Source organism: Melanaphis sacchari, unplaced genomic scaffold, assembly GCF_002803265.2.
Source record: "Melanaphis sacchari strain LSU unplaced genomic scaffold, SCAv2.0 Contig11_pilon_pilon, whole genome shotgun sequence".
In the NCBI taxonomy this organism is placed as follows: domain Eukaryota; kingdom Metazoa; phylum Arthropoda; class Insecta; order Hemiptera; family Aphididae; genus Melanaphis; species Melanaphis sacchari.
In genome coordinates this window covers 2,211,130-2,238,977 of record NW_020270469.1, presented here as the reverse complement: position 1 = coordinate 2,238,977, position 27,848 = coordinate 2,211,130, and the positions used below count along the sequence as shown (strand labels likewise).

General features: G+C 29.0%; 2 protein-coding genes across 2 annotated transcripts; one reads left to right on the top strand and one right to left on the bottom strand.

The window, feature by feature from the left end:
* Positions 1-4,592: 4,592 nt before the first annotated feature.
* On the top strand, positions 4,593-27,603 carry LOC112604363 (nuclear receptor subfamily 2 group E member 1). The gene is made up of 9 exons (XM_025353354.1): positions 4,593-4,707; positions 4,897-4,986; positions 13,047-13,127; positions 13,216-13,377; positions 18,070-18,482; positions 20,919-21,035; positions 25,035-25,118; positions 26,438-26,678; positions 27,130-27,603. Exons 2-9 carry the CDS (start codon positions 4,977-4,979, stop codon positions 27,381-27,383), a joined length of 1,362 nt encoding a protein of 453 aa, XP_025209139.1. The 5' UTR covers positions 4,593-4,707; positions 4,897-4,976; the 3' UTR covers positions 27,384-27,603.
* Positions 22,149-24,457, bottom strand: LOC112604362 (piggyBac transposable element-derived protein 3-like). The gene is made up of 2 exons (XM_025353353.1): positions 24,230-24,457; positions 22,149-24,026 (listed from the first exon to the last, which is right to left on the bottom strand). The coding sequence occupies exons 1-2, from the start codon at positions 24,244-24,246 to the stop codon at positions 22,196-22,198; spliced, it is 1,848 nt and encodes a 615-aa protein (XP_025209138.1). The 5' UTR covers positions 24,247-24,457; the 3' UTR covers positions 22,149-22,195.
* Positions 27,604-27,848: the final 245 nt, after the last annotated feature.

Genomic DNA, 27,848 nt, shown 5'->3' with positions numbered 1-27,848 from the left:
TAACTTTAGATGTAATTTATCAATATGCAATATCAAATTAAATTTATGTTTCTTTTTCATTACCTACTATAGATGATTAATGAAAATAATTATTAAAATTTGATTTTAATTCACAACTTTATTTTCTGTTACGGAGTATTTTATTTACGAAAATGTGTTTTATGTTAAAATGTGTGGCCATCAAAGCAGTGTTGCAGTGATTGTTGACATTTTCTAATCATTTTGGTGAATGTTGTCAACTTTTACAAATACTTCACTATTCGAACATTCAACGAGCATTGCTTGTGTTTGAAGTCCAATTAGTGCCATTGTTCTTTTCTAATTGCAATATCTTTCCTTTTATTCATATATTTAAAAAAAAATTAAATTCGCCACTTTTGTAAGTTAAAATATTTTCTAAGTCTACTTGACATAGAAGATTCAGCTCATAACTTATAATAAGGTTTGATTACAAAACCTTTTTTCGGAATTTTATGTTTGCTTTAAATTTGCAATGAACATATATCAAATTCATATGCTATATTTTTAAACGTATTTGTAATTCACTCATCGTTCAGGTTCACTCTTCTATAGCCAGTTTTTATATGAGTATCTTTCATAATTTCATATTATTCTTTGTTTCTCACATAATAAATAATTTTAGTTTCATCTAACTGTAATTGAATAATTAATTTATAACTATTCTTACAACTTTAATATCAAACCTATTTAATCTCCTGTAGTTAGTTGGTTATTGGTTTTTTTCTTTAGTACTTAATACTTTATTTATTTCACTTATATATTTATTATATTGTTCAGTATTTAAATAAAAACAATTATTTTCTTATACTTTAAATTAAAATTCTGTTAAAATTTTCATAAATAATGTCTTTCTTATTTTCCATTTTTAAGTTAACTTTAAAATAAATTCAAAATTTAAATTATCAGCGTTAAAAAAATCATTGCGCTCCGTTTAATATATGCATACGCATTAATACTAATAATGGTATATTTAGTAATCAAATGTCACGAAATCGGTTTATCATTTATCAAGCTTACTATCTCGTACGATAATATTATAATAACAGTTGAACATTCTTTTCAAACACATATTAAAAGTTTTAATAGGTGCCTATACATTGTGATTTGTGAAAGAACGATAACATCTTAATTATCTTATAACATACATCGCACTTTAAGTGTACCTAGTCAATATTTATAAACACTAATTTTAAATGTCAATAACTACTAGTGTATAAACGCATAAAAGATATTTCGGTAAAAATCACTATACCTACCATTTTTGGTGTTCGCCAACAAAATAATACCTTTTATAATATAATTCAAAGTTTATTCAATTTGTTATATGATATTTACTTGATATAATAATGTTCAAAAATTTAAAAAAAAGAGTATCTTATAATTTATATTCAAATGTTTCAAATAATAAAAAAACGCTTATTATTTAGTTATAAATCAAAAATATTAATTTATAACTAAGGTGGTTGAAGGGAGTAAATTTATTGCTGAGATGAAGATCGTTGACCAAGACGTTTATAAAATAACGTGTTTTAATATTTAAACGACTGAACTATTAATTGAAATCATATATAGGTATTAATAGTAAAATTAAATTATATGAATGTATAATATACTACAATAATATCAGTTGCACAAGTATTTTTTATAGGTATACAAAGATACTCTTGTAATTTTTATTATCGCACTTGAGCAGGTTTAAACGGATATTATCCGTAATATAAATATTAATTCCATTTAGTTACAAGACTATATGAGTGAAATTTTAGTGCATTTTGTATAGCAAATTTGGAAAAAATACTAGACTTAAAAAAATAATTCTTGAGTGACAAATAGATAATTTACTTAGTGTATGTAATGTGTATAAAAAATTCGAACGACCAGATTAAATGTTGACAATAGAAGAGGTCCGCGTGTTGCGTACCTACGTTATAAATCTATAATTTATTGATCTTATATTTACATATATGTATACATATAAATAAAACCATAAATAATACTTATTTGATTATAATTTATCAAAAAATAAAAGAGTTTAATAATGTATACCAAATAAACCATTCTCTAAGATATAGTTGTGATATAAAATAAATATTTTATAATTTTTTTTTATTTTTTCATTAATATTGTTAGTTGTGGGCCACAAAAAATTAATCACAGGTCGCGAATTTGACGTGTCTGGTTAGTGTAACATTTATTAATGGTTTATACACTAAGATAAGGCTGTTATTTGTGATCAAAAATAAGTCGAATACGAATTAACGAATACGTATCTGAGTAACGAAGTGGAGTCTTGCTTGGTAATCTGAGGGGTGAGAGTGTTTTTTATTCATGTTGAATAATATGATGTCTTGTATTTGGAGAAGAGAAAAAATGTAGTCTGTTCTTGAGGACCGTGGTGATTCTTGTAACAGTTGTATAGATATTACCAAATTTGTTCCACTGCAATATATGTTTCAATCATCTGAAAAGATTTTAAATTTGACAGAAAAAGGGAGATTGTTACCGATTTCGTTTATTGCTATTACCAGGAAGAGAGTGACGGTAAGAGCTGAACCTTGAAGAACACCGTTCTTGATAATATAATGTAGGTTGGAATTTGTGTTTTGAATTTTCACTCAGAAAGAAAGATTGGTTAAAAAGTTTACCAGAAACTTTACTATGTAGCCTCTAATAACTCATTTCATGAGAATCGATAATACTCTGCCTCTTCAAACTATGCCATACGGCTTTTGTAAATCGAGTGAGATTAGTATTAAGTGTTGATTCCTCTTGAAAGCCGTGCAGATATTGCCGTGTAGTGTGGAAAGGTTATGTCTATAGTAGTATGGTTACGTCCGAAATCACATTGGTAGTCGGAGATATGGTTTGTTGATTTGAGGTACCAGATGAATGTCTAGTTGATGATTTTTCCAAGACTATGCACAGTTCCACATAGTGTATTTTTAATTGGATTTTTTCCTGGTTCGGGGATGGGGATTACTGTTGCATTCCGTCATTGGCTTGGAAAAATTCCTTGTGACCTATATGATATTATAAAATACGTATACGTATATACCGTTTGATATCGTTACTTTTATCTAAACTAGCGAGCTTACGTATATAATAGCTATACATACATATAGGTGTCTTATGTACCTATTATACGCGATGAAGTTACAAAGTGGAAACGTACCGCGTAACACGTTTACGCGCCAGCTCCATCTAAGGTGTGGCGTGGTGCAGTGGTACGTAGTGGTTCGCCGGTTAATCGAAATCGCTACAGCGTGTGAAATTTCTTCGTACAACACAAACACAAAATCACATACACACACACACACGCATGTGCGCGCGAGCGGATGGAACGTGTGTGCATAATAGGTAGCGGTGGGGGATAATATGCAGTGGGTCAGAGATCTGCCAGGACCACAGCAAATAAGCCCTGCACGGCGGCGTTAGCGGGTACGCGAAGGGTTGCAGTATATATATATATATATATATATATATATATTTATTTATTTATACACCGGGTGATCCTTTTAACGAAAGACACTATCATTATTTCGAAAACTATAATAACGTTTTTGGAATAATTGTTTTTACATAATTTCAAGTCGTAAAAACAACATTTTTCTAAAAAAAATATATGTTCTTTAAGTTTGAAATATTTACCTGTTATAATAAATAATAATATGCATTTTTTTATTTTTTATTCAAAAACAAAATATTTTTTGGAATACTTGGATATATTTGAACTTAATTTAAAACGAGTGTTTATGAGTTATAAGTAATCAAATTTTGGATGAACTGAAGAGAGTAGTATTTGAGTACTTACTCCATAAAATGTTGGTCCACACTACTTCGCTTATCAAAACTTAAATTATACTTGTAAGTTTTATCTAATAAGTAATAAGCTACTTTTTTGAATTTTGATTTTTGTACATCGAAGTACGAGGAATAATATTCTGCTCAGGAATATTAAATCAAAATATATGGTGTTATTCAAAAGAGACAAAAAAATTAAAACTATAACGATAAAATAAAGCAAAAAATATGATTTTTTTTTTTCAAAAATTTTGTTTTATAAAATCTCAGAATTGTGAATAAAAGATATTTTCAAAAACATAAATGTTTTCCGAATTAATGAGTGTACACTGTACACGTTTAATTGATCATCCCGTATAATATACATTATGTGAGTGTGGGCAGCAGTGTTTTTAGTGGGGTCGGAGTGGGTAGGATATACAGCGCGTGTAAAGGGACTGGGGCTTACGACGAAATTAATAACTTTAGGGCCACCGGTCACGAGCCGCGGGGGTTTGCCGTGTTTGACACGTTGTTATATTACGCGGCGGCGACGCCGGTCACCGCAGACCCCCACCACCCGGCGCCGGCGTGTGGGTGGCCGGTCCCGCGGTGGCCGGGGCCCGGACACGCCCACGGACCAACACATACGCGCGATTGTCACTAGCTGAGCGCCGCCCTGTGCCGCCGACTTAGTAACGGCACCACCACCGCCGCCGCCGCCGCCGTCATATTTACGCGGCCGCGCCGGATATACTATACCAGCATCAGCCGCACACCGCTCTATTCGCTTCTTGGCCCTGGCCACTGTCAAACTACCATTGCGCCGTCACTGCCACCAACGTACCGCACTCACGCACATCCGCGCGCCGCCGCCGCCGCAAGTTAACGGTACAATATTACGACGTACGTATTTTTAGTTTTTTTTTTCATGTAGTTAATACAAATCACAATGTTATTATTTTATAAATAATTATTGCCGAACTATATGTGTACTCAATATATTATGCCGACGATTGATCAACGTTGATATAATATTATGCAATGAAAGTTTTGTTTTAAAATACGATATCCGTTGGACTTTTTTTTTTTTAGATTTCCGTGACATTTCGAATCACAGTTCTATACTATACCGGAGTTGGTGCCGTCGCAATATGATTTGACGTACTTGGATAATGGGAACAGGTAAGTCACGTTCACGTCTTATTTACACATAATAACAATAATATTATCCATAATTCGTTATAATAATGTATTCCGTAAAACAATTTTATCAGCTATAAATATACACGTCATGTCGCTTTTTTATAAAATTATTCATTTTTCCGTTTCGTATAATAAGTTCGCGACGATCTGTGATCATTTAAGACGAGTAAAGATACTCGCCTTTTATTTTTATGCATTTTTTTTGATTGAACTAATTTATTAAAGAATAAGTTAATGATTTGGTATAATTTTGTATTAAATGATACGTCAGATGTTTTGTATTTCGTTAAGTATCCGTCCATATCTAAAACAAACAAACCAATATAAATAATTAAATTTAAATTTATTTATTTATTTTAAATACTTAAGTACGTATATTTTTGAACAGTAATGATCAAATATATATAGAGTGTATAAAAGGTATATGTATCTAGATTATTTGGCAAATTAACACTAAAATTGCGTTTAAATGTTATATTTTGATACACTCTGTACAGGTGCCTAACCAAAACTATGTAAAATACGATAAGTTATAATTAGAATATTTTTTAAATATATTTTTTATTTCTTTATACTTTTAAAAATTAGAGAGAATTTAAAAAAAAATTATTATTTATGTAATTATATTTTCTCTATGAACATTTTGTGTTCATTCGACATTAATAATATGATTTAAAGTCGTATAAGGTACAACTATATCTCTACAATCATAAATATACCACCCCTGCTAGTTCCCTGATAATACTAGTATATATAATATTAATTTACAATAGATACATATTATATTATTTAGTTAGTATATTTTTTATGATAAAAAGTATTGTTTACTTACTAATTTTATTATACAAATATACAATATAGCAGTGTAAGAGTTTTTAAAAAAAAAATTGAAAATATTGCCTATACATTCTTTTTTATTTTCAATAAACGCTAAATATAATAGTAATAACTAAATGCATACTAACGGAAATATTATTCGAATATAACTTTATCAGATTTATGATGTATACATAAAAATTTCATAAATTACTCAGATTTTATTCATTTTTACTGACGCATTAAACTATAAGGTAGAATAACAATATAACAGATAATTAAATATCTATACAATGTACATATAGTTTATAAATAGGTTTAAATTTATATTGTTAGAAGATTAGAATTTCTTAACTGTATTTTGTTTGAAGTTAAATATGTATGTATAGTTTATTAGTAAATAGTAAAATATTAAATAGGATAAATATATTATAATGTTAATTATTATTTAACTATAACTATGTTTAAACTTGGTTATTTCATATTTTATCATTCATGTACAAATATAAAAATGTATGTTTTAAATGACAAATAAGTTTAATTTTAAAAAAATAACGAAAATATAAATTTAATTATAGAAATACGTAACTAATTTAATAATTCTAATAATGATATAATATATATGCATTTTAATTTTAGTTAATATATTTTATTTATGGTTTTACATCTAATTTTGCACAATTTATATTCAAAAGTATATGTTGTAATAATAAATATTTAAAATTTAAAACAATTTAAAATTTATTTTTAAATACTAAAATGTGCATTAAAAAATAATAATATACATTTAAAATTGAAAAATAGCATATAGATACTTTACAACGTTTTATTCTTATAATTGAATTATTTGTTTCGGAACTACCTTGTCATGGATACAACACAGAATCGTCTTTATAAAAAGTTAAAAAGTTATATGTGCATCAATAGATTCTAATTATTATATAGTTGAAGCTATAAATGGTATAAATGTTATCTTTACACAAGATACTCAAGTTATAAATTATAATAATCAATTAATTATATTTTAATCTACTGAAATAAACTAAAATAAATTACACAAAAATCGAATAGATACGACCTATGTATATCATAATTTATTATCTTTTGAAATTTTATTTAAAAGATGATTAGTTTAAAAAAATATGATCAAAAAGTTAAACTTATAGTAACTTTTGTCAATATAAAAAAAAAAAAAAACCTTAAATTGATTTTACGTCTTTCTATGTTGTTATAAGTATAATTAACTGGTATACATAAAGTCTTTATGTACATAAAAAATCAATTTAAAAAAAATGATAAAATGATTTAAGCAAGAAACTTTTGTGCACTTGGGTCATTATTGTTGTTTGGACATAATTCAAGTATAATCACGTTTTAAAGAAGCAACCTTTTGTTTAAATAACAATTTTGCTATAAAATTACTTTTTATGAGTATAAAAATCAAGAATTGCTGTGTTTTTAATTGTTTTTAAAAATAACATCTTGAATATTACAATTATTACATTATTGTAATGTTTACAAAATTGTGTAATTATGTTGGAAAATAAATAATCTGCGTACATTATATTATTAATACCTTTTGAAAATTTGGTTTTCTATAATAGGTGTGCAAGTATTAAGATCATATATTTTTATAAAATATGAAATTATAGTAACTTGTAAAAATATTATATGTTAAATTAAGTATAGCATATCAAAATTTATTATTTTAAACAATATTGATAATTTAATATTGGATATTAATATTAATGGATAACTAAAAATAAAACAACACGTCATATTATATGCCTATATTTTTGTGAGTTTGAGTGAATAAACTTTGTAATGCTTAATGCACAGATTAAACAACATAATGTAGTATTCTGAACATACCGAGTTTGATTACTTATATTATACTTTTCAACTTTTACAAAATATAATCGTATATATTATAATGCTGAAAGTTTTGATAATAAATCCTTATAATTCGGAAAATAAGTTCTCTTGAAATCGTTACTCCACAGTTCAATTTTTTATAATCAGTTGATCCTGCGGACAAATACACTTGCGCCTGGTTCTTAGAACCATTCGACCCCCTTTTTAAAAGGATTGAAAGCACATCATAATCTCTATTATTGAAAAGTTTTGTTGACCTTTTTGTATCGTTGAAACCTTAAGCCTTTCTTTTTCGATTGAACTCAAAAAGCCCGGAGAAGATTAGGTATCCCGTTCAAAAGGTGAACACAAAAAAAAAACTTTAAACGGCTACTCGTTCAGATCGCGCAAAGTTCGAAAAGCCTTAAAAAAAAAACTATTTTTTTTCTTTTTTAAGTTAAATAATAAATAAACGAAGAAGAGAAAAAAGTTAAGTCTTTAATCAATTATTATTTAACAGCATTATTTAAGAGCACTAAATTCACCCGGTTTCCAATTTCAACTGAATGACCTTATAGACCATTAATATTAAATGTCTTTGCTGAAATTGTAAGGAAGTTAATTGAAGATAACTGAAAAAATAAATAGATTATACCTCATTCTATATAACTAAGTTTAATCTGTTTTATCAGGAACCATCTATTTATTCATGTAAATTTTACATCTAGGTTTAAGATAATTTTATATAATATCCAGAAATATCCAGAATTTTTTACTTAGCATAACCCTAAAAGAAGTTTTTAATGGCAACATTTTATAAATAGTGTAATCCATTAAAATCTTAAATTATGTTTTAGTAAGGTATTTTTTCAATTAATTTATATTTAATTGGATACTATTTGAATTATTTTAGTTTGAATACATAATATATTTTATGTACCTAGTAAATAGTAATTATACAAATATTATGTATAATGTATATTAATATTGTTTTCGTACAATAAATGCGAATCTATGATGTTTACTTTTAATTATAATTTGTAAAATACTGTTAAGAAATATTTAAAGTTAATATTAAAATTAAAAGCATCAAAATTTTAAATTTTAATTATTTTTTTTTTTTTCAAATGATAATTATTTTTAATTATGTTAAAATTTGCTAAAATATATTTAAAAATTGTGCCTTAGAATTTATACTTAATTAAACTATATTTTTAAATAAATATTTAGTTTTTTTACCATTTATGGAATAATCTGTGACGATATCAACTTATTTTTTTCTAATAAGAACCACCATTTTTAAATGTAAATGGGCGTTTATTTGATGATTTAAAAAAAAAAAAAAATTAAGCATCTAAATCAAAATTTAGATGAGTAGTTTCTAAGATACTTAACGTCACATGTACTAAAGATAATTATATTAGCTCTTAAAAATAATTTTACTAAAAATTAAATATTAAATATTAATTTCAATTCTGATTATATTCGGATAATTATTACAAACTGATAGATTGTAATAAATGAATATTAATTATTATATAATTTTGAAATTAGAAATATTAGATGAGTGTGCTAGAAATTCACCTTAAAAATGCTTATATAATATATACATACTAAGTGTCACGAGCGTATTTAATATAAATCTAATTCTAATTACTTATACTGGTATAACCCGGGCTCAGTACCGCTGTTGCAAATTTGCAATTGACATCATAATTATTCATTGCCATCGTATAAAAAAAAAAGTAGACGACAATTAAAAACATTTTACGAATTAACAAATGTTCAATGTATTAATTATTTAAATAAACCATCAAAATCAACTTGAAATTATACATAATAATAAATTTGTGAAGCACATGTTTGAGGGCTTTGATTAAAACAATTATATTCCTAACTATATTTTTCATTTTAAAATAACTTCAGAAAGAGACGATTGATATTATAAATTGGTTCACGCCGTATAATCATAATTATTAATATATATATACAATATCAAACTTTAATTTCTAGGTTTATTCTAACCAAAAACAACTTATATGGTATCCCTTCCCCATCATAATATGATATGTTTGTATATCTATACATATATTTTTTTTTTATTAATAAAATAATATTTACAATCTATGTTGGAATAAGCATAATAAGCAAATATGATAATTATTAAATATTATATATTTTAACTGTGAAATAATATCATGATTGAGGCCAACTAATGATAGAACTCAACGTGATAACCAAATTTTGTTATAATTTTTATTATATATTAGCTTTTTGTAACATGTTTTATTATTATTATTATTATTTCGAATAAGTTTTGACACACAATATAACTACAACAGCAATATATATATATACACATATATAAAATAATATATATAATACGGTATAAACGCTCGACCGTAGACCGATCGCGCGACTAAAGTTGGTCGTATATAGTCGCCGCTAAACGGCCGAAGGCGACGCGGCACAGCTGCGTGTAATGTACTCGACGCGTATAGCTTTTTCACAACAACGGCCTCGCGCCGGCAGTGGTGGCGGTTGCGTTACATCTACATAACACGCGCAGATACTTTTATTAGCGCTCCGACATCCATTAGCCGTCGTCGTCACAACTGCAGTTTCCGGCCTCGAGGCGCACATATATACACGGGATCATATTATATACACTTTCAGAAAAAAAAAATCGTCTGCTGTGTCGTTTCCGAGAAGTTAAGCGCAAAGCACCTCCGCGTGACGTATTTATACACACACATATAGGCATTGGCGTGTAGTTATAATATAACTTTGTGGCAACAGTAAAATAATCAGTAAATATTACGTTTATTCTTTTATACTACTTATTCGTACAATAATTATACTTATTTAAGTATCTATATATAGCCGTCAATATTAAATCACTGTCTATATAAGCTAAAGCTTGTACTGGAAAAATAGCGAATACTTGTCGGTTAACTGTATGTTTATATTAGAAAATTTTCCGAAGCTTCGTTCACATCATATCAGCTAGTAGTTTTATTGTTTATTTATTATCATGATGAGTAAGTATTGCAACTTCTAAACTTCAAGTAAAAAGATAAAAATGATTTTATAGAAACAAAGAAATAATAACCATATGCCAAACAACTACTCAATTCAACAGGGCTATTGTAAAATTTAAAAAAAAACAACTTTTTTTATTTAATTTATTAATGCTTACCTATAAAAAATAATGAAAAATATTCATAGTCAAAATTATCGCTAAAAACTAAAACTTGTCACTCCTTTCGCTCTCTTAAGGATGGAATTTCTAAAAAACCATTCTTAATTGTGTTTGTTGACTTTTAATTACATTAGAATATTTATTTAGTTTGGTTAAACCCTTTTTTAAGGGTTGATTAAAAAAAAAGGTGACCTCAATCCTTTTTGAACGTTTGAGCTATCTTCATCCCAAATTTCATCAAAATTAGTTTAGCCGTTTAATCCACGAAATTGCAACAAATAAGATGACCAAGCTACTTTCACGTTTATCGTATTTACATGAAAATATAATTATTAACCTAAATTAAATTTATTTTAAACAATATTGAAGGGCAAAAATTATCTGTATTTAAAAAAGTACTCTATGGATAACATTTTTACGTAAATAGTTGGTATACAGTTTTGTAAAAGACACTTGACGCGCGCGCGTGGTATACATAAGCGGATTTCGAAACAAGCTCATTAATAAACCACACGCCGAGCTCATATTCGTCGTCGTCGTCGTCGTCGTCGTCATCATCGTCTCCCATGCGATGTATATCGCCGCACTTATACGTATACGTCATTATATATAAGCCCATCACGCCAACTTTTAAATCCCTCCACGCCACCGCCGCAAGAGAGTGTATATAATATATATATATATACATCAGCGATCGCGTCATTTACGGTCGAGTACAGCATATATCGCCTTATATAATATTATGTATATATATACATGAAAGGTCGTAAAAGCTCCAAAGCGTCACTTTTTAACGTTACACAACACGCATATAGCATGATAAAGGTGTCCAAACCCACAACTTTTCAACCATCAACTGACGAGGGACCCGCCTAAAACGCAGTCGCAAAGTTCACGCGCGACTAACCACATCACCAAATCATCCTCTATTGCAGAAATACATGGCTTATATATATAACCATTTTCCAGCTTCGAATCTAAGTCTTGGAAAGTCGAGGTACAACTACTAACATTGAAAGTCCTTTAAAATAAACGCTATTAATTGGTAATTTTATGTATTAACTAAATTTTTTTCGGTATTTGATTAAAGGGAAAAATAATTTAAAAAAGAAAACATTTAAATTAATTTAGGTGTTTCATGATTCGGGTATTCTTTGTAATCAAATTATAAGTAGGGATAAGACTAAACCCATAACAGTTTAAATAAACGGGTAAAGGTAATTTTTTAAAATACTGTTTTTCTTAACTGTTATTTAATATTCTTAATAGTTTATCACTTTACATTTTACAAAGTTAGAAAATCTAGGACAATCAGCTTATTTATATAACATAATATTATTATTTTTCAGTAGTGAATTTTGCCGGTTTTATTGCGACCATATGTCCAAATCATTTATGATTTGTTTACCGACCTACAATTCAATAATAAATATAGATACATAATATACAACTATACAAGAATGTATTCTACTCTTATATTGCATCCTATAGCGATGATGATGCGGTACGATATTTTTTTAGTATCGATATCGTTACATTAATACACATAAATGTATCATAATAAATGATATCGACATCGAATACCAATATCATAGTATAAAAAATAAATTTATTATTTTGCATTATATTTGGGTACACAATAACCAAAAAGACTTATATGCTTGGTTACATCGATATTTATATCTCTATATTATACATTATATTATATTACGAATACGTATGTGATTAACACTTTTTAGATGTATAGTAAATATAATTCCTTATATTCAATTATTTAGATTTTTATTTTATTTTCTACACTATAATTTTAAATGGGACCAATATTTGTAGAATGTAAATATTATTAATATAAGTGCGATACTTTAATCCCGATTTTTTCAATCTATTTACTATATTATTTTATCATATGTAATATTGGTTCATAGATATTTTATACACATATTCAGTACGAATCGTACACACACTATTTTGTAAAGATTTACTTATAAATAATACATCTATATGTGCGTATATTGTTAATATATATGTATATCGAACTTACGTAAGTATATAAATATTAAATAGTGTATATGAAAAAAAAAATAGACGAATTATGCTTCCTATGTATCAATAACATATTATGTTTATTTTATTGTAAATTGAAATATATTTGTTATTTTATTAATAGGAGATCGATTATTGGATATCCCGTGCAAAGTTTGTGGGGATAGAAGTTCTGGCAAACATTACGGCATTTATAGTTGTGACGGTAAGAACCGTAGACAATTTTCTTTTAATATTTATAATATACTAATGGTTTGAGACTAACAAATGCCATTGCATGTATTGTGCTGCAGGTTGTTCTGGGTTTTTCAAAAGGAGCATCCACCGGAACCGGGTGTACACGTGCAAGGCACAAGGCGAACTCAAAGGCAGGTGCCCCATTGACAAGACCCACAGAAACCAGTGTAGGGCTTGTCGACTCAACAAGTGTTTTCAGTCGGCGATGAACAAGGACGGTGAGTTCGTGTCAAAATTGATATTATATTATGCTCGATTTCACCCTTTGTATATATACATAAACATTTTCATCACGCGGTACTGAAGTTTTTACAACGCAGAATGTTTGTGTACACTTCTATATTATGATATAATGTATGTTATTTATTCTGTTATAATATTGATTATATGCGTGTTATCATACAAATGTACACATCTTCAGTCATTTTTGTTCATTCCCCAAACAGAGTGTATTCTGTCAAAGTAATTGTTATTTAATAGTTATTTTGTCGGTGGTATCTTTTCTTGAGTGTACAAATATATATTATACGTGTATATATAAACAACCGATAGAAACACCGCAGAAGCTACTTCAACGGTATTCCGACAAAACTGCTAATATTATGCGTGTTCACGATTTTGCGGTGCTATACCGTGACAGATCATAAAATCAGTAGCATCGCGTCGTGTTTACATTATATTTAATGTTCGGGAAAACGCATTTTGGTTTTGAATTAATTTCACGTAACATATTATATAATAAAATGTATATTATGAAATATTTGAAAAGTTGAAACGTGTATCTATATATCATACATTATATATACAATGTGCATACAGCATACATAGAACCATATTAAAATAATTTAAATGAGTATTTAATAGAATTTCTTAGTATGTAAATTAATACAATTATACAAACTATAATAAAGTTTTTGATAAAATTTTATAATGATTCAAGAAAACTTTTCTAAAATCTGCAAGTAGATAAGATTAATATAATATATATAATATATCAATTTAATTCGTATATTATATATATTTTAAGAAATGTATCACTCTTTAAGTCTTTACATTGGAGTTTTAAAAAGTGTTAGTAGGTATCCACTATTTAGTGTATATTTATTACATTTTAAATAAAAAAGTATTGATTATTTTGCTTATAAAGTTATTTTTAATCTTAACATAATTTCAGAGATTGCAAAAAAAAAAAATAATAATACAATAAGTATGCATTATATCTTGATTATTTACTAATTGGCCATCTCAAACATTAACTATAGAAAGGTGCAATATATTATACACTATAATGGGTTGTAGAAATAATAGGGTTTAAATTTAAGTTATTTTTTTTAATGTTCATATATTTTATAACATTATAAATTCTAAATCGGTAGACATCAAAAAACAACTTAGAAATTTACTACTGAAAATAGTCGACTATGTAGAATAAGAAAGTGATAAAGATACTATAATAATTTAACATCGGATTTCGACGAGTAAACCGACGGCTTTGACCGTCTGTTTCCCTCGCTGTTTTGTACATTCGACCGCCATCCACTAATCGTTAAGGGCTGACTAAAGATTTTCTTGCATCTTTTTTTTTCTCGTTCGTCTAATTTCTCGGGTGTTGAATAATGACCCACCCCTAAACAAAATGCCTAGTTTATAATGTCGTTAACGCGAAGTCTTCAATCACGCCAAGCAAAACCTCTCTCTTAACTCTATTTCCTCGCTCTTTAATTCTTTTTCTCCTTACCCTCCTCAGCCTTTGATAAATGAACCGCGTTTTGTGCAAAAAGCTACAGCTCCAGAACAGCGTAGCCAATTTTCGGTCTTCATTGAAAATTCTCCAGCTATTCGCGCACCCCTCCGTAAATAATATATCCCTTTCACGCATGTGTATGTGTGACTGTGTGGGTGTTGTATTTGGCGATTACAGGCTGGAATACATACGTGTGAGTTTTTGACAGCTGATAGCTGGATTAACTGACTTACCAACGGAAAAACAAGTGTAAAATAGACAGGAGGGGGTCAATGACTTGATGCAATTCAAATATGCAATTCAGGAAACGATAGCCATTTAAATAAATATTAAAGGGGTGGTTTCCTTTCTATACTCAATTGAAGTAGTAACAGAAAAATAAGATGTAGGTATATATACAAATAAACTTCGTTTATACAATGTTTGCTCGATCATTATGGTGTATGTGCCTATGTAATTGCGAAACGAATACGATTTTACAAAGAATAAATAAGATGAAATAATAAATTATATTGATACCTACATTCAATATTTAAGCTTCGGTGTGCCTGTCTAATTAAGAATGATTTGAATATTTGATATAAAACAACTATAAAAATAACTGTTATCGAAAAATCAATAATATATATATATATATATTTTTTTTTAAATAAATAAATAATTACATTATATTATAAAGTCAAGACTATTGGTCTATATATACAATGGACGTTATTGTAAATGTGAATTATCAAAAATAATATTATATAAATAACAATTTAAAAACATACATTATTACGTTAATATTATTATTTCAATAACTAAGAAATTTTGATAATTTAATAATAATTTTGAATTGAATTACAATAATTGATGATAAAAACTTATAGGTATAGATTGTATTATTTTTTATTCGCACATTTAAATTCTATGCATATAAAATTCCAATAAGCAATCTATGTACAGCAGATTGAAATAATCTAAAATAATTTTTATAGCGCAGAAAAATATGTTTATAAATAAGTTGTTTCGGCCAAAAACCAATTGAATAAAATGCCCGTATGTCTGAAGATCGTTAGCTGAAACAACAAAAATGTTCGTTTTGAATATCCGTGGATCAAAAAGGTACAACGTAGCCGGGATTATTTGATAAAAAAAAAAAAAAAATACATAAAAAGAAAGGTTTATTCCATACGGGTTGTTTTCTTGAGTTAAACATAAAAATAAATCATCTGGGCCTCACCATATTGTCGGATTTCGTTTAGCGTGACAAATTTGCAAAATCACAAAGTTTCTCATGTTACAAGATTTTGTAAACCAGATGGTGAAATGTAGGTAATTTAATTTTGATTGAAAAAATAATAACAATAAATAGGAGAATATGCATAAAAATAATAAAATAAAGTGTTTGAATATAAAACTAGCAAGATATTGAAGTGCAGGACGTTTCCCGATGAACTGCAGGTGATTTAGAAAATATTATATTGATATATAGGTACACTCACCGTATTATATTTGTGTATGATAATAAAAGAACTTGGATGACAATGGGAACTATAAACGGGGAGACAGTTTTCAATCAGCAGTAAATATCCGTGAACAATTGAACAACCCTCGAACATATCAACGTGTATAGTGTAAATGTGTAATCCGATGATGAATTATTATTATTGCTTTCAGGTATTTGAATATCATAAACTGAGTTTAAATGAACATTTTTACAAAATGTTTTTTTGTTGCTCAAATCCGATTTCAAATAAAAATTATAATAATAAATAATAGCGAATTCGTGAAAATAAATTATTCGAAAAGCTCAGATTAAAAAAAAAAAAAAAAAAAAAAAAAAATGCTAAGCATATTAAACCAAAACAAAAGCTATGGCACGTGCAATTTTCAGTGATTTTCGTGCAGCTTAACCTGCATATATATGACTGATAGAAATTAAAAAATAACGTGAACGATATATCGTGGTGAAACATGGTTTCTAAAATAAAATTTGTAAAATCAAAATGTTAAATAAAATGGTACACGGTGGACATATGTAATTTGGATTTTGAGTAAATAGAGCTTGAAAATTATTAATTATTACAACGACGAAGTGTATTGATTAGAATTTTATTGAAAAATAAGAACCTTAATTAAAATTGATTTAATAATTATAGATATTGACGAATAATAATTAATGCAGCATCAGGATTCACAACCATAAGTAGTTTTTAAGTGCTTCTTTATATTTAATTATTTTTCTTAGAACTATTTTTAAACATATATCATATCAAAACGATAAAAAATGTATGTATATTATTAGTTATGAGATATTGACATATTTAATTAAAATTACGTGGATAGTAACAATTACTTAAAAGTTAAAATTATATACACTGAAATTTACGAATAACGGTTACTCTCAATTACCAAAATTTCATCCGCTATTCAAAGATGGTAAATAATAAAAAATAAAATAAATGGTAAATATATTAATTAAAAATATGTGGCAAGTTAAATTAAATTATAATAGTATTATTGTTTTTAGAAGATGCTACAAAAATAATATTGAGATATTATATATTAATGATGTAATAATTTAAATATTATTTAACAATTCATATATAAATGAATATAGAAAAACAAAACATAATATTAAAAACAAAAAATGTATACATTCATAGATAAATACAATTAAATTTGGTGTGAAAAATATCAGCTTTTGAATGTGTTTGTTATCACTTATCATTATAGTAATGTAAGCGTGTTTTTTATCGTTGTTTTGTCACTATTTTTAAATTAAGATTAAAATAAGTAACTTTTCGGAGGTTTTTTAACTGAAAAATAATGAAAAGATTCTCGTTTTCTAAAAAACGTCCACTGTTGGAGGTGTAGATTAGAAACGGTTTCACTGTATATGATATTTACACCGCGAGTTTATATTTAAACTTTCGACCATGAATACTACTCATGTGTTAATAGAGATGCAACAATTTCTTTTTTCCTTTTGTTTAGCTTCCCTTTAATACCTCGGTTATTCCTTAACAATATACACCCTCCCCTTCTCGTGAAACGTAATATTATTATACTGCATGGGGTGATGTGCAGGATACGTATAATGACGCGCGACTTTATTCTTATGGCAAAGGTATTGTGGTGTTATACTTATATTTTAATATTATATATAATGATGTGTGTACAGCGGTGCAACACGAACGAGGACCGCGCAAACCAAAGTTGCACCATCACCACCACCATCACCACCACCACCCGATGAAAGACTCACCGCAGCCCACCGCCAACCACCAGCGGCAACCCGGCCAAATCCAGCTGAGCGCCGACCATAACAACATTATCCAAAAGACGACTTCGTCGGCGTACCCGAAAACGCCAATGGACACGGCCCTGCCGCCGTTGCCGCCGTCGCAGCAACACCATCACCATCATCAACAGCAGCAACAGCAGCCGCCACCACCTCCGCCACAACAGCAGCCACCGCCGCCAACCACGCTTCTGCCTCCCACGCCGCCGCAAGGACACGTGTTCTTGGGACAACAACAGCCGCCGCCGCCACCCGGGCTTTTACAGATACTCATGTCGGCCGAAAAATGTCAGGTAAACGAAATCACTATGTAAATACTAAAATACATCTGTATTGGCTATATTATATACGCGTCGCATATTTTTTTTTAAACGCATCATCGTATGATACCTATACAAGCTCCGGGAGCGTTTTAAAGAAGTCCGTGCCCCCCTCTCCGTATTAGTCATGTTCACATGTGTTATTTCATAATAATAATCTATATCATACGGGTTAAAATTGTCTAATGGGGGAAAAAATTTAAAGTCACATTTTTATAAACGGACAACACATATTAACACGGATTAATGTTATAGACAAACATCAGTTTACGTTTAATAATGATATACCGAATACGGATTACAATAGTTTATAAAAATGTTAATTGTTTTTGATTTATTTTTATCATATAAAACGTGAGAGTTTTCCAATGTCTTTAATTTTTGGTCATTAAACCCGGTATGGCCGGGTTAGATTAAATCTAGACACCATCTATGAGAAGAAATCACGTATGATGATGACCCACAGATTAAATGGAAAAAGATATGGTTAGAGTCCTTGAAACGAAATTTATCACTCTGATCGAAGACCCAACAGTAAAAACACCCGATTTAAACTTGCCACCTGCCCTATGAGTTATGGACCACCCTTAACCGAATCAGAACCGAGCCAGGAAGATGCAATTACTTATCACACAATTGGGGAAAAAATGAATTTTCCTTTATATTTAGTTGCGGTCGAGGACAAACCATTATGTATTTAGTAGAAGTATTAATAGTATGCCCACTATAAAGAAGTTTACAGAAGGTATTGAAAAAAATTACTAAGCCAATGCGAATGCTATAGAATGAAACTTAAGTCTGTGTCTATGACCAACCCTGAATATTGATAAAAAACAAAACAAAAAATTAATAACAATTAAATCATAAATTACCAAATTGTTGCCACTTTTGGTTTTTTATGATTTTAGTTTTAATCTTATATCATTTGTTTAATTAGACTTAGTCGTAAATTGTAATAGTTGTATATTATTATTATTATTGTTTTATTTATTAAACTCGGTATGTCAATACTATACAACCGGAGTCATTAAAAACGGTTTCTACGGTATATGGATAAATGCGTAGGTATATGTGCATAAGCCGAGAGCCGCGACATTTGCATTTCAAGTATTGCGAATTTCAGTCGCTAATGTAGAAATATTTAGCACGGTGGCTATAGATACGTACATCTATATGCATACGTGCATACTGTAAATAATAAGGACATGTGTTAAACACAGCAGTTAAAGGAGTGTGTGTGTCGTCCTGATATAATATTATACTGTGCAGCAGCGGGATGAGGGGCCGGCGTGGCGAGTGGACCGATAGTGCGCGACGGAAGAGGATAGTACTGCGGCGACGGCGGCGGAGGAGTGCGCACTCGCGCGATGAGTCAGCCCCCCCCCCCCTATGCGCGGACGTTTTGATGTGAGAACCGGACCACATGGTCCTCGCGGGTTTTAGCAGCAATCGAACCCTTTGTTCGCGGACGTCAAAGACGCCCTCTGGCTTTACCGTATTATACGTTTACGCACACATACACAAACACCCACACTTGGAAGGACGGACGCGTACGATCGTGTAGATATATGTAGAAACGTACATACATACTATACGTATACATATATGTGTATTATACAATGTTGAATATGTGTCGAGTATTTTACACATCACATTGTGTCGACCCTCGGGCTTAAGCTCGACTTTTATCGCTATTAGCATCGGTGTGTAGCGACGACGTGTGATGCGATGGCGGCAACAAACTGCAAACGACTGTTCTTTATTAATATTAATAACATTGTACTATATAGGTGCATTTATGTTTATATCTGGATTATTATTTTTTTTTATTTACACCGTCATTGACTCGGAAAATTTTTCTTTTGCACCTACTTATAGCTTCCTGAATCCTCGTGTGTACTTATTTCCAGCGTTTCTTCGCAATGTTATATACCCACATACCAACGTATTATGGGCTATCACAACACGTAGAGAGCTAGCTGGTACGCAATCATAATCGAACATTTTTTTACGCACACATATTATAAACCGAAATATTCACTATATTATATTAGGCATGGGTCAAAGAAAATAGTTTCAATAATAGAAGATTAAAAATATCGATTAATAATCTTACAAACACCATGTTAAAAACTGATAAGTTTCAAAAAATTTTTTCGAGTTATAATAATATACTTTTGATATTGAATGGATATTAGAAACTTTTTTTTACACATTATATAAATATTCACTGAGACCTAAAATTGTGAAATGATTGATGAGTTTTCACTTCAATTATGTGTTGAAAATAATCAACCTGTACGCATAATTGCTAATAATCTGTAGTATTAACGTGTTCGTTGTATTTTGTATGTATAGTTTTTGTATTTTCTATTTAATGAAAAACTGTTTGTTTTTTTTCGTACACAGGAATTGATATGGAGTGCAAAGATGTCAGAAGCCTCATCGCCTATTGGCATACCACAACCGACCAGTCCTCAGAGTTCACTCTCGTTATCGTTGTCACCGACTTGGGAAGTCTTACAGGTAATTAAAATAGCTATATCATAATTGTGCTTAATTTATTTATAATATTAGATAAAAGTATTATATTATCGATCAATTTTTCCATTAATAAACGATTATGAAGAGTTAATATGTATTACCACTTTAGTATTCACTAATATAATACAATACCTATGTTAAAGTCATCTGTTTTTAGCATGAATATAAATAACAATACGTAGTATTATAACTGAATAATAATAATAATAATAGGTAAAATATCCGGTATAAAATGTTAAGTCTACTATAAAAAAGTTACCAATAAATCTATACATTTTTATTATACGTTGCAATATGTAGCATAGCTAACGATATGGTTATAAAGCTATTTTTTTATACATGAAAATTCGATGTAGGTTATATCGCAATGTAGAAAACTATTCAATTATTGATTGTTACTATTGTTAGTTGTCACATTCAATCATTGATGAATATCATGAATACATGATATCACGGTAAACGTGTAATAATATTATCTTTCACTTTGAAAGGACGTTATGCCCGCATGCATCGTCTTCGACTTATAAACGCAAAACATGACTATATTATGTAAATCGTTGGTTTACTACAGATACCTATTAAATTAATCATTACTCATCAATATCTAAAATCCCTAATGCTCCGATTTCATCATGCATTACCTGTAGCCTGTAGGTATTTATAGTTACTTTTTAATATACGTATTAATGGCTAAACATAGAATTAAGTATAATTATCTCGTTATACTTGTATATACAGTTTTAAATTATTATTCAGGATTTTGATTGATAAATCAGTCATCAATATTAATAGAACTCTATTGCACTTTTAACCCATTAAGTCCGGAATTTTTTTTTTTTTTTAATTTGAAGTTGATTTTGATTAAAAGGTCACCTTACGTACTTATATAATAATTGTCTATAATTTTTTTTTTTTTTTTTTACCCCGTTTTTAAGATAAGTTCCGTGACCATATGGTAACGCTAGAAGTATATACTACCTATTTTAAAATCATCATATTTTTTTTACAAATAAATATCGTTATAGTAGGTATACAATTTCAACAACCAATTATTATTGACGAAATCAATTGTATTATTTTAACAATGATTGCATAATTATAATTATAAATATTACATTAAAACTGAATAGTTGTAATCAAATTTATTTTTTATGGAAGTTCACGAAACAATCTATACATAGTCCAACGTCACATTTGACACACATTGTCCGTCCTACTGATTTACAGCCATCTTTTGCACACCTCCTTCTTTTCTTCTCTTGAGTATATGAAACTAAGTGGTCCATACGATCATATCTAATATCATCGGAAATACGACTGTCGGATGATGACAGAGATCTTGAAGGTCTCCCTGCACCTATTCGAGCTATACCATATCTTTGTAAATATGTTTGAACTAATTCACGGCGGAAATCCAATTGAGTAATTTGTTTAGAGTTAGCTTTTTTGTACAAAGTCCAACTGTTGTTCATTGGAATTTCCAATAGCCAAGTAAAAATTGGCCACCACCATTTTTTACCTCTCACCCCAATTCTATAAGTGGCTATGTTTTGATCCATCTGATCAGTTCCGCCCATATACTGGTTATATTGCGCAACAAGATTGGGGCGACTTACATTTATATGTTTTTTATGTTTTTGTGAATATCTTTTTACACTAGATACTTTTTCGGTGCCGACATCAGTGGAAGCCATTGTAACAACTGCATTATCCATCCACCTAACCAACAAAATACCCTCATTTTTTTCTATTGCGGTTTCAAAACTTCCGCGTTCTTTTTTTGAAAATTTTTTTTTGTCGGTCAAAGGACAATTTTTTGGTATTCTATTCTGTCGGATAGTACCAATCGCTGAGTAACCCAGATATTTGAAATAATTAAAAACATTTATCCCAGTAAATAAGTTATCCATGTACAATGAGTAAGGTAATTTTTTTTTAGAATTGGGTAAGTCTTCAAGCATTAAAATAAGAGGTGATACTGCCTTTCCAAATATAGAATTATATTTTTCGTTTTCACGAGGATCTTTGCCTTGATACAATTCAAAATTTACAAGATAACCGTCATTCGTATTTACACACCACATTTTGTAACCAAATCGTATTGGTTTACCTCTAATAAATTGCTTACATCCATGCTTACCAAAGTACTTCACCATTGATTCGTCATAAGCAAGATGTTTTTGAGGTACAAAATTTTCTAAGCACTTATTTTTTATCATATTCATAAGAGGTCTAATTTTCCAAGCCTTATCTTTAGCATCAATTTGTGTATTATCAGCACAATGAATAAAGCGACATATTTGCAAAAATCTATCACGGCGCATTGCATTACAGACAGCCTCATTTTTCATATCATCCATAGAGTCCCAAAACGACTTTTTTGAAGGTAATTTATTGTATCCACTAAGGTATAAAATACTAATAAAACATCGAATTTCGTCATGTGTTATATGTGGATCTGGACAATTTAAAAAAAGTGCATAACGCCTAGTTTCATCCACAAGATAATTAATTATGTCGTAATCCAAAAAAGTTTCAAAAATGTCTACAATAGATAAGTTTTTGTAACTTGAAAAATCAGGCTCAGGAAAGTTCTTTTGAAGCTCTTCAAAATCTCCCCCTTTTATCCACGTAAAAGATTTCTTACCAGTTTTTATTTTTTTCATCCACTCATCTATACTTTTCGTGCTTACGTGTTTATATTGTTCACTCGATGTCACAGATTTACTGCTCAAAATGTTTTCTAGACCAATATTATCATCACCAATACCGCCGTACCTCTTATTATTGGCTAATTTAATTTCTGCTTTAGATCGTAATTGGCGTGCTGATAAGTTGTCTACTTCACCATTGTTTTCATCCCCGGAATCTTCATCAGTTTGTACACATGGTTCAGGTGGTTCGATATATATCTCGTCTGCATCTATGTCATTGTACAAAATGTCTAACGCCTCAGACAGCGAAAATCCAGTTCTGTTGAAAAAATTTAAATTATATGTAGTACTTGCGCCTAGCGTTACCATACGGTAACATCAAACTTTTAACTTTCATAACTTATTCAATATTGAATAATATCACACTTTATTAAGTTAATATTAATCCCTATAGTATACTGAATACGCATAAATAAAAATTATAGTTGATTCATATATTTAAAATATATATAATTTACTTACTCGAAATTGATATCCATGTTCTACGAAATAATTTTCAAACTAAATTGAATTTCTTGATAAATATTTAATGTCAACATATAATAAAGATATCTGTGTGTAAAATTAATCACCGGGTCATTATCAACGATATGAACGACGTTGGAACTGGATAATCCCATAAGTTTAAAAATAGCATGCATTCAAACATGACTATAATTGTGTTACCATACGGTTACGCTAGGCCTTAATGGGTTAATAATAAATGTAATGTTGATATAAGCTGTATAGATACTGTAAATAACTGACGTTTCAACACATTGAGTTGATTATATATACGCACTGGTGCAAGGGATTATATTTTATACACGAGGGTTGACTTTTTGACTGCCCGCCTACTTTTCTGCGGGTGGCAAAAGGTGTGCCCCTTTATCCAATCGCCTGTGATTGAAGATTAAAAATGGCGACCCAGTACGAATACATTTAACAAATACATATATTTATACTACGTATGTTTGGATGTAATAATAATTAATATTTAGTAAAGTTAAAAAGTTTTTGTTTATTAATTTTTTTTATATTTAAGTTTAATGTAACACAATTTAATAGATAAAAAATAAGAAAAAACGGTTATCATAAAAGAAGAAAAGGGAGTCGTATAAAAAAAAATATCCGTGTATATAAATATATGCATATATTTTATGTTATAGTTGGAAAACGTAAAGAAATGTCGAGATCATTTTATTCAAATTTATTAAACACAAAATAGTTTTATCTTTGAAATAATTCAATATTCGACAATAAATTATTATTTTTCTTTATGTTACAGGAGACCACAGCTCGATTACTATTCATGGCAGTTAGATGGGTCCGATGCTTGGCTCCATTTCAGACCCTTTCCAAACACGACCAGGTAACAATAATATACATATTTTTACCAATATATATTGGTGACTATAATCAATTATCGTTATAATTAATCGGTGAAATTCAAAAGCGCAAATTGTCTATTTTTTCGATAGATCAAAAGCGTAAATTCACTATGTAACTTTGTACCTTAGTAATGGGATAAAAGTGCGCAAAAATAAATATTATTGTATCCGTTACACTATAAGTTTCATTTTAAAATTATTAATTATTAAATTAAATTATTTACTTTAATTAAATATATAGTATTTTTATAATTCAAAAATACATCAACAGTAGTCAGTAATTGAGTTCAGTTGAAGTTAAGTATTATCACTATTACCGTATCATATTTATCGTAACGAATTACGGTGAAGGTTAATAATCTTATTTCAAGATCACTATAAAATATATACAGTATAAACTTATATCTAACTTATAAAATACACTTTATTTCATAAAATTTAATTGCGCTAATGAAATATTTATTTTTGCGCTTTTGGGTTGAGTTTGAGTCATATTTTGCGCTATGGGCTACAGCTCAATTAATCCATGGATATTTTTATTAAATAGTGGTAAAAATCACAAAATGCGTACACATTTAAATAATTAAATACACTTAATATTTAACGACCGCTTACAGTGGCAGTATATAGGTATTATAGGTAGGTATTACCTACTTATATTTTGTAGAGCCGTCACACTAAATCAAACAGGCTGGTCAATAAGTTAATAGTGAATCTCACGATAGAAATAGTATCTATACCACAACCATAGGTATATATAACTTTTAACTCTGTACACTGTGCAGTATCAATATTGATTTAACGACTATCAAGTGTGGCTGCTGATTATATATTTTATTGGATACTTTAATCAGTTGAATCTTACCTACAATTGTTTTTTCTTACACTTTATATTTTAATTTATATAAATACTTAAAAAAAAAGTTTTTTCGTAGGTTTACGTATGTAAAGTTATACGGGATAGGTTTTTTTCTACAGATCTGACCAACCTCAACCGAAATATAAAAGTTATGTATACGAAACTGATAGCCTAAAAGTCCTTCATTAAAACTAATCTGTTATTGATTGCATGCAGACTATATGGTGATTCTTTTAACTACAATGAACACTAATTTTATAAACTTTGAAAAGTATATTAACTATTGGTATTCTGTTATGTTATATATGTCAAATCTACATGTATTATAAATTGGTCGTAGATGCATGAATTTTTTTAAAAAAATTTCCAAGGAAGATTAAATTTTGTTAATTTTGTCTTTTTGGCGAAGTTGAATCTGATTTTGTTTTCTCTGTAATACAGTTGCTACTGTTACAAGAATCGTGGAAAGAATTGTTCCTTTTACACTTGGCTCAGTGGTCCATTCCTTGGGACTTATCGCCATTGTTAAATTCAGACAAGGCTCGTGAAAGGCTACCAGCAGATGACACTAAGGTCAACAATGAGATGAAAATCATACAAGAAATATTGGCACGTTTTCGACAACTATCGCCGGATGGTAGTGAATGCGGTTGCATGAAAGCGGTTATTTTATTCACACCAGGTGAGTGGTGAATTATTGATAAGTAATGATCAACGTTAAAACATTTAATATTTCAAAAATATTTTATAGAAAACTATATTTACTTGTATACAATACAAATATTACAAATGTACTATTATTTGTACGTTTAAGTACATCATATACTAAATTATGTACCTACTGGCTACTACCTACATTATGCGTATAATATATATGTAATATATTAAATATTTATTCATTTTTAATAAATACATTGTAATAAAAATAATGGAAGATAATATACAATGTATATCTTATGATCTTAAAATATTATATACATTAAAAAAAAAATATTGTATAGATATATTTTTTTTCCGATTGTAAATAAAATTTATTAACAATAATTTATTTCAATAACCTAAGCGTGTGCCGTATGCATATTTTATTTTTATTTTTGTCCATAACATAAAATTAAAAATGTATTTTTATGTAGAAACACCGAGCTTGATTGATGCGCAGCCGGTAGAAATGCTCCAAGACCAAGCGCAGTGCATATTAGGCGATTACGTGCGGGGCCGATATTCGAGACAGCCTACTCGATTCGGACGGCTGTTACTTATGTTGCCCAATCTTCGGGCAGTCCGGCAGGCGACCATTGAGAGGTTGTTCTTCAAGGAGACCATCGGTGACATACCAATACAAAGACTACTCGGCGACATGTATCATATGGAAAAGTCGTACGCGTAGTAAATCAAACATAATATAAATCTGTACAAATGATGTAACATATAATACGGTGAAACTTCCATACAACTAACTTCTAACTTCTTTTTAGCAAAATTTTCTGTTTAACGAAATATTTTTAAAAACTAAACCAAATTCGAACAAAATTTATTTAATTCAACTTAGGAGATTTTTTGTAACCCATAAAACTTTTATGACTATGTAGAATGGAAGTTTCACTATATTTTATAGTATATTAGTGCATTATACTAGTCTAAGTCTCTCTCTATGTATGTATATATATATCATATAATAGCATACAATATAGTTAATATTATATTCCTGCAATTCTATAAACAAAATTGTACCTATATATATATATATATTATAATGATATACCTGCTATATAGGTATCTTTTGTAAATTTGTTCTTTCTATATATACTCACACATTTCAATTGATTGGACATATATATATATATATAGTATT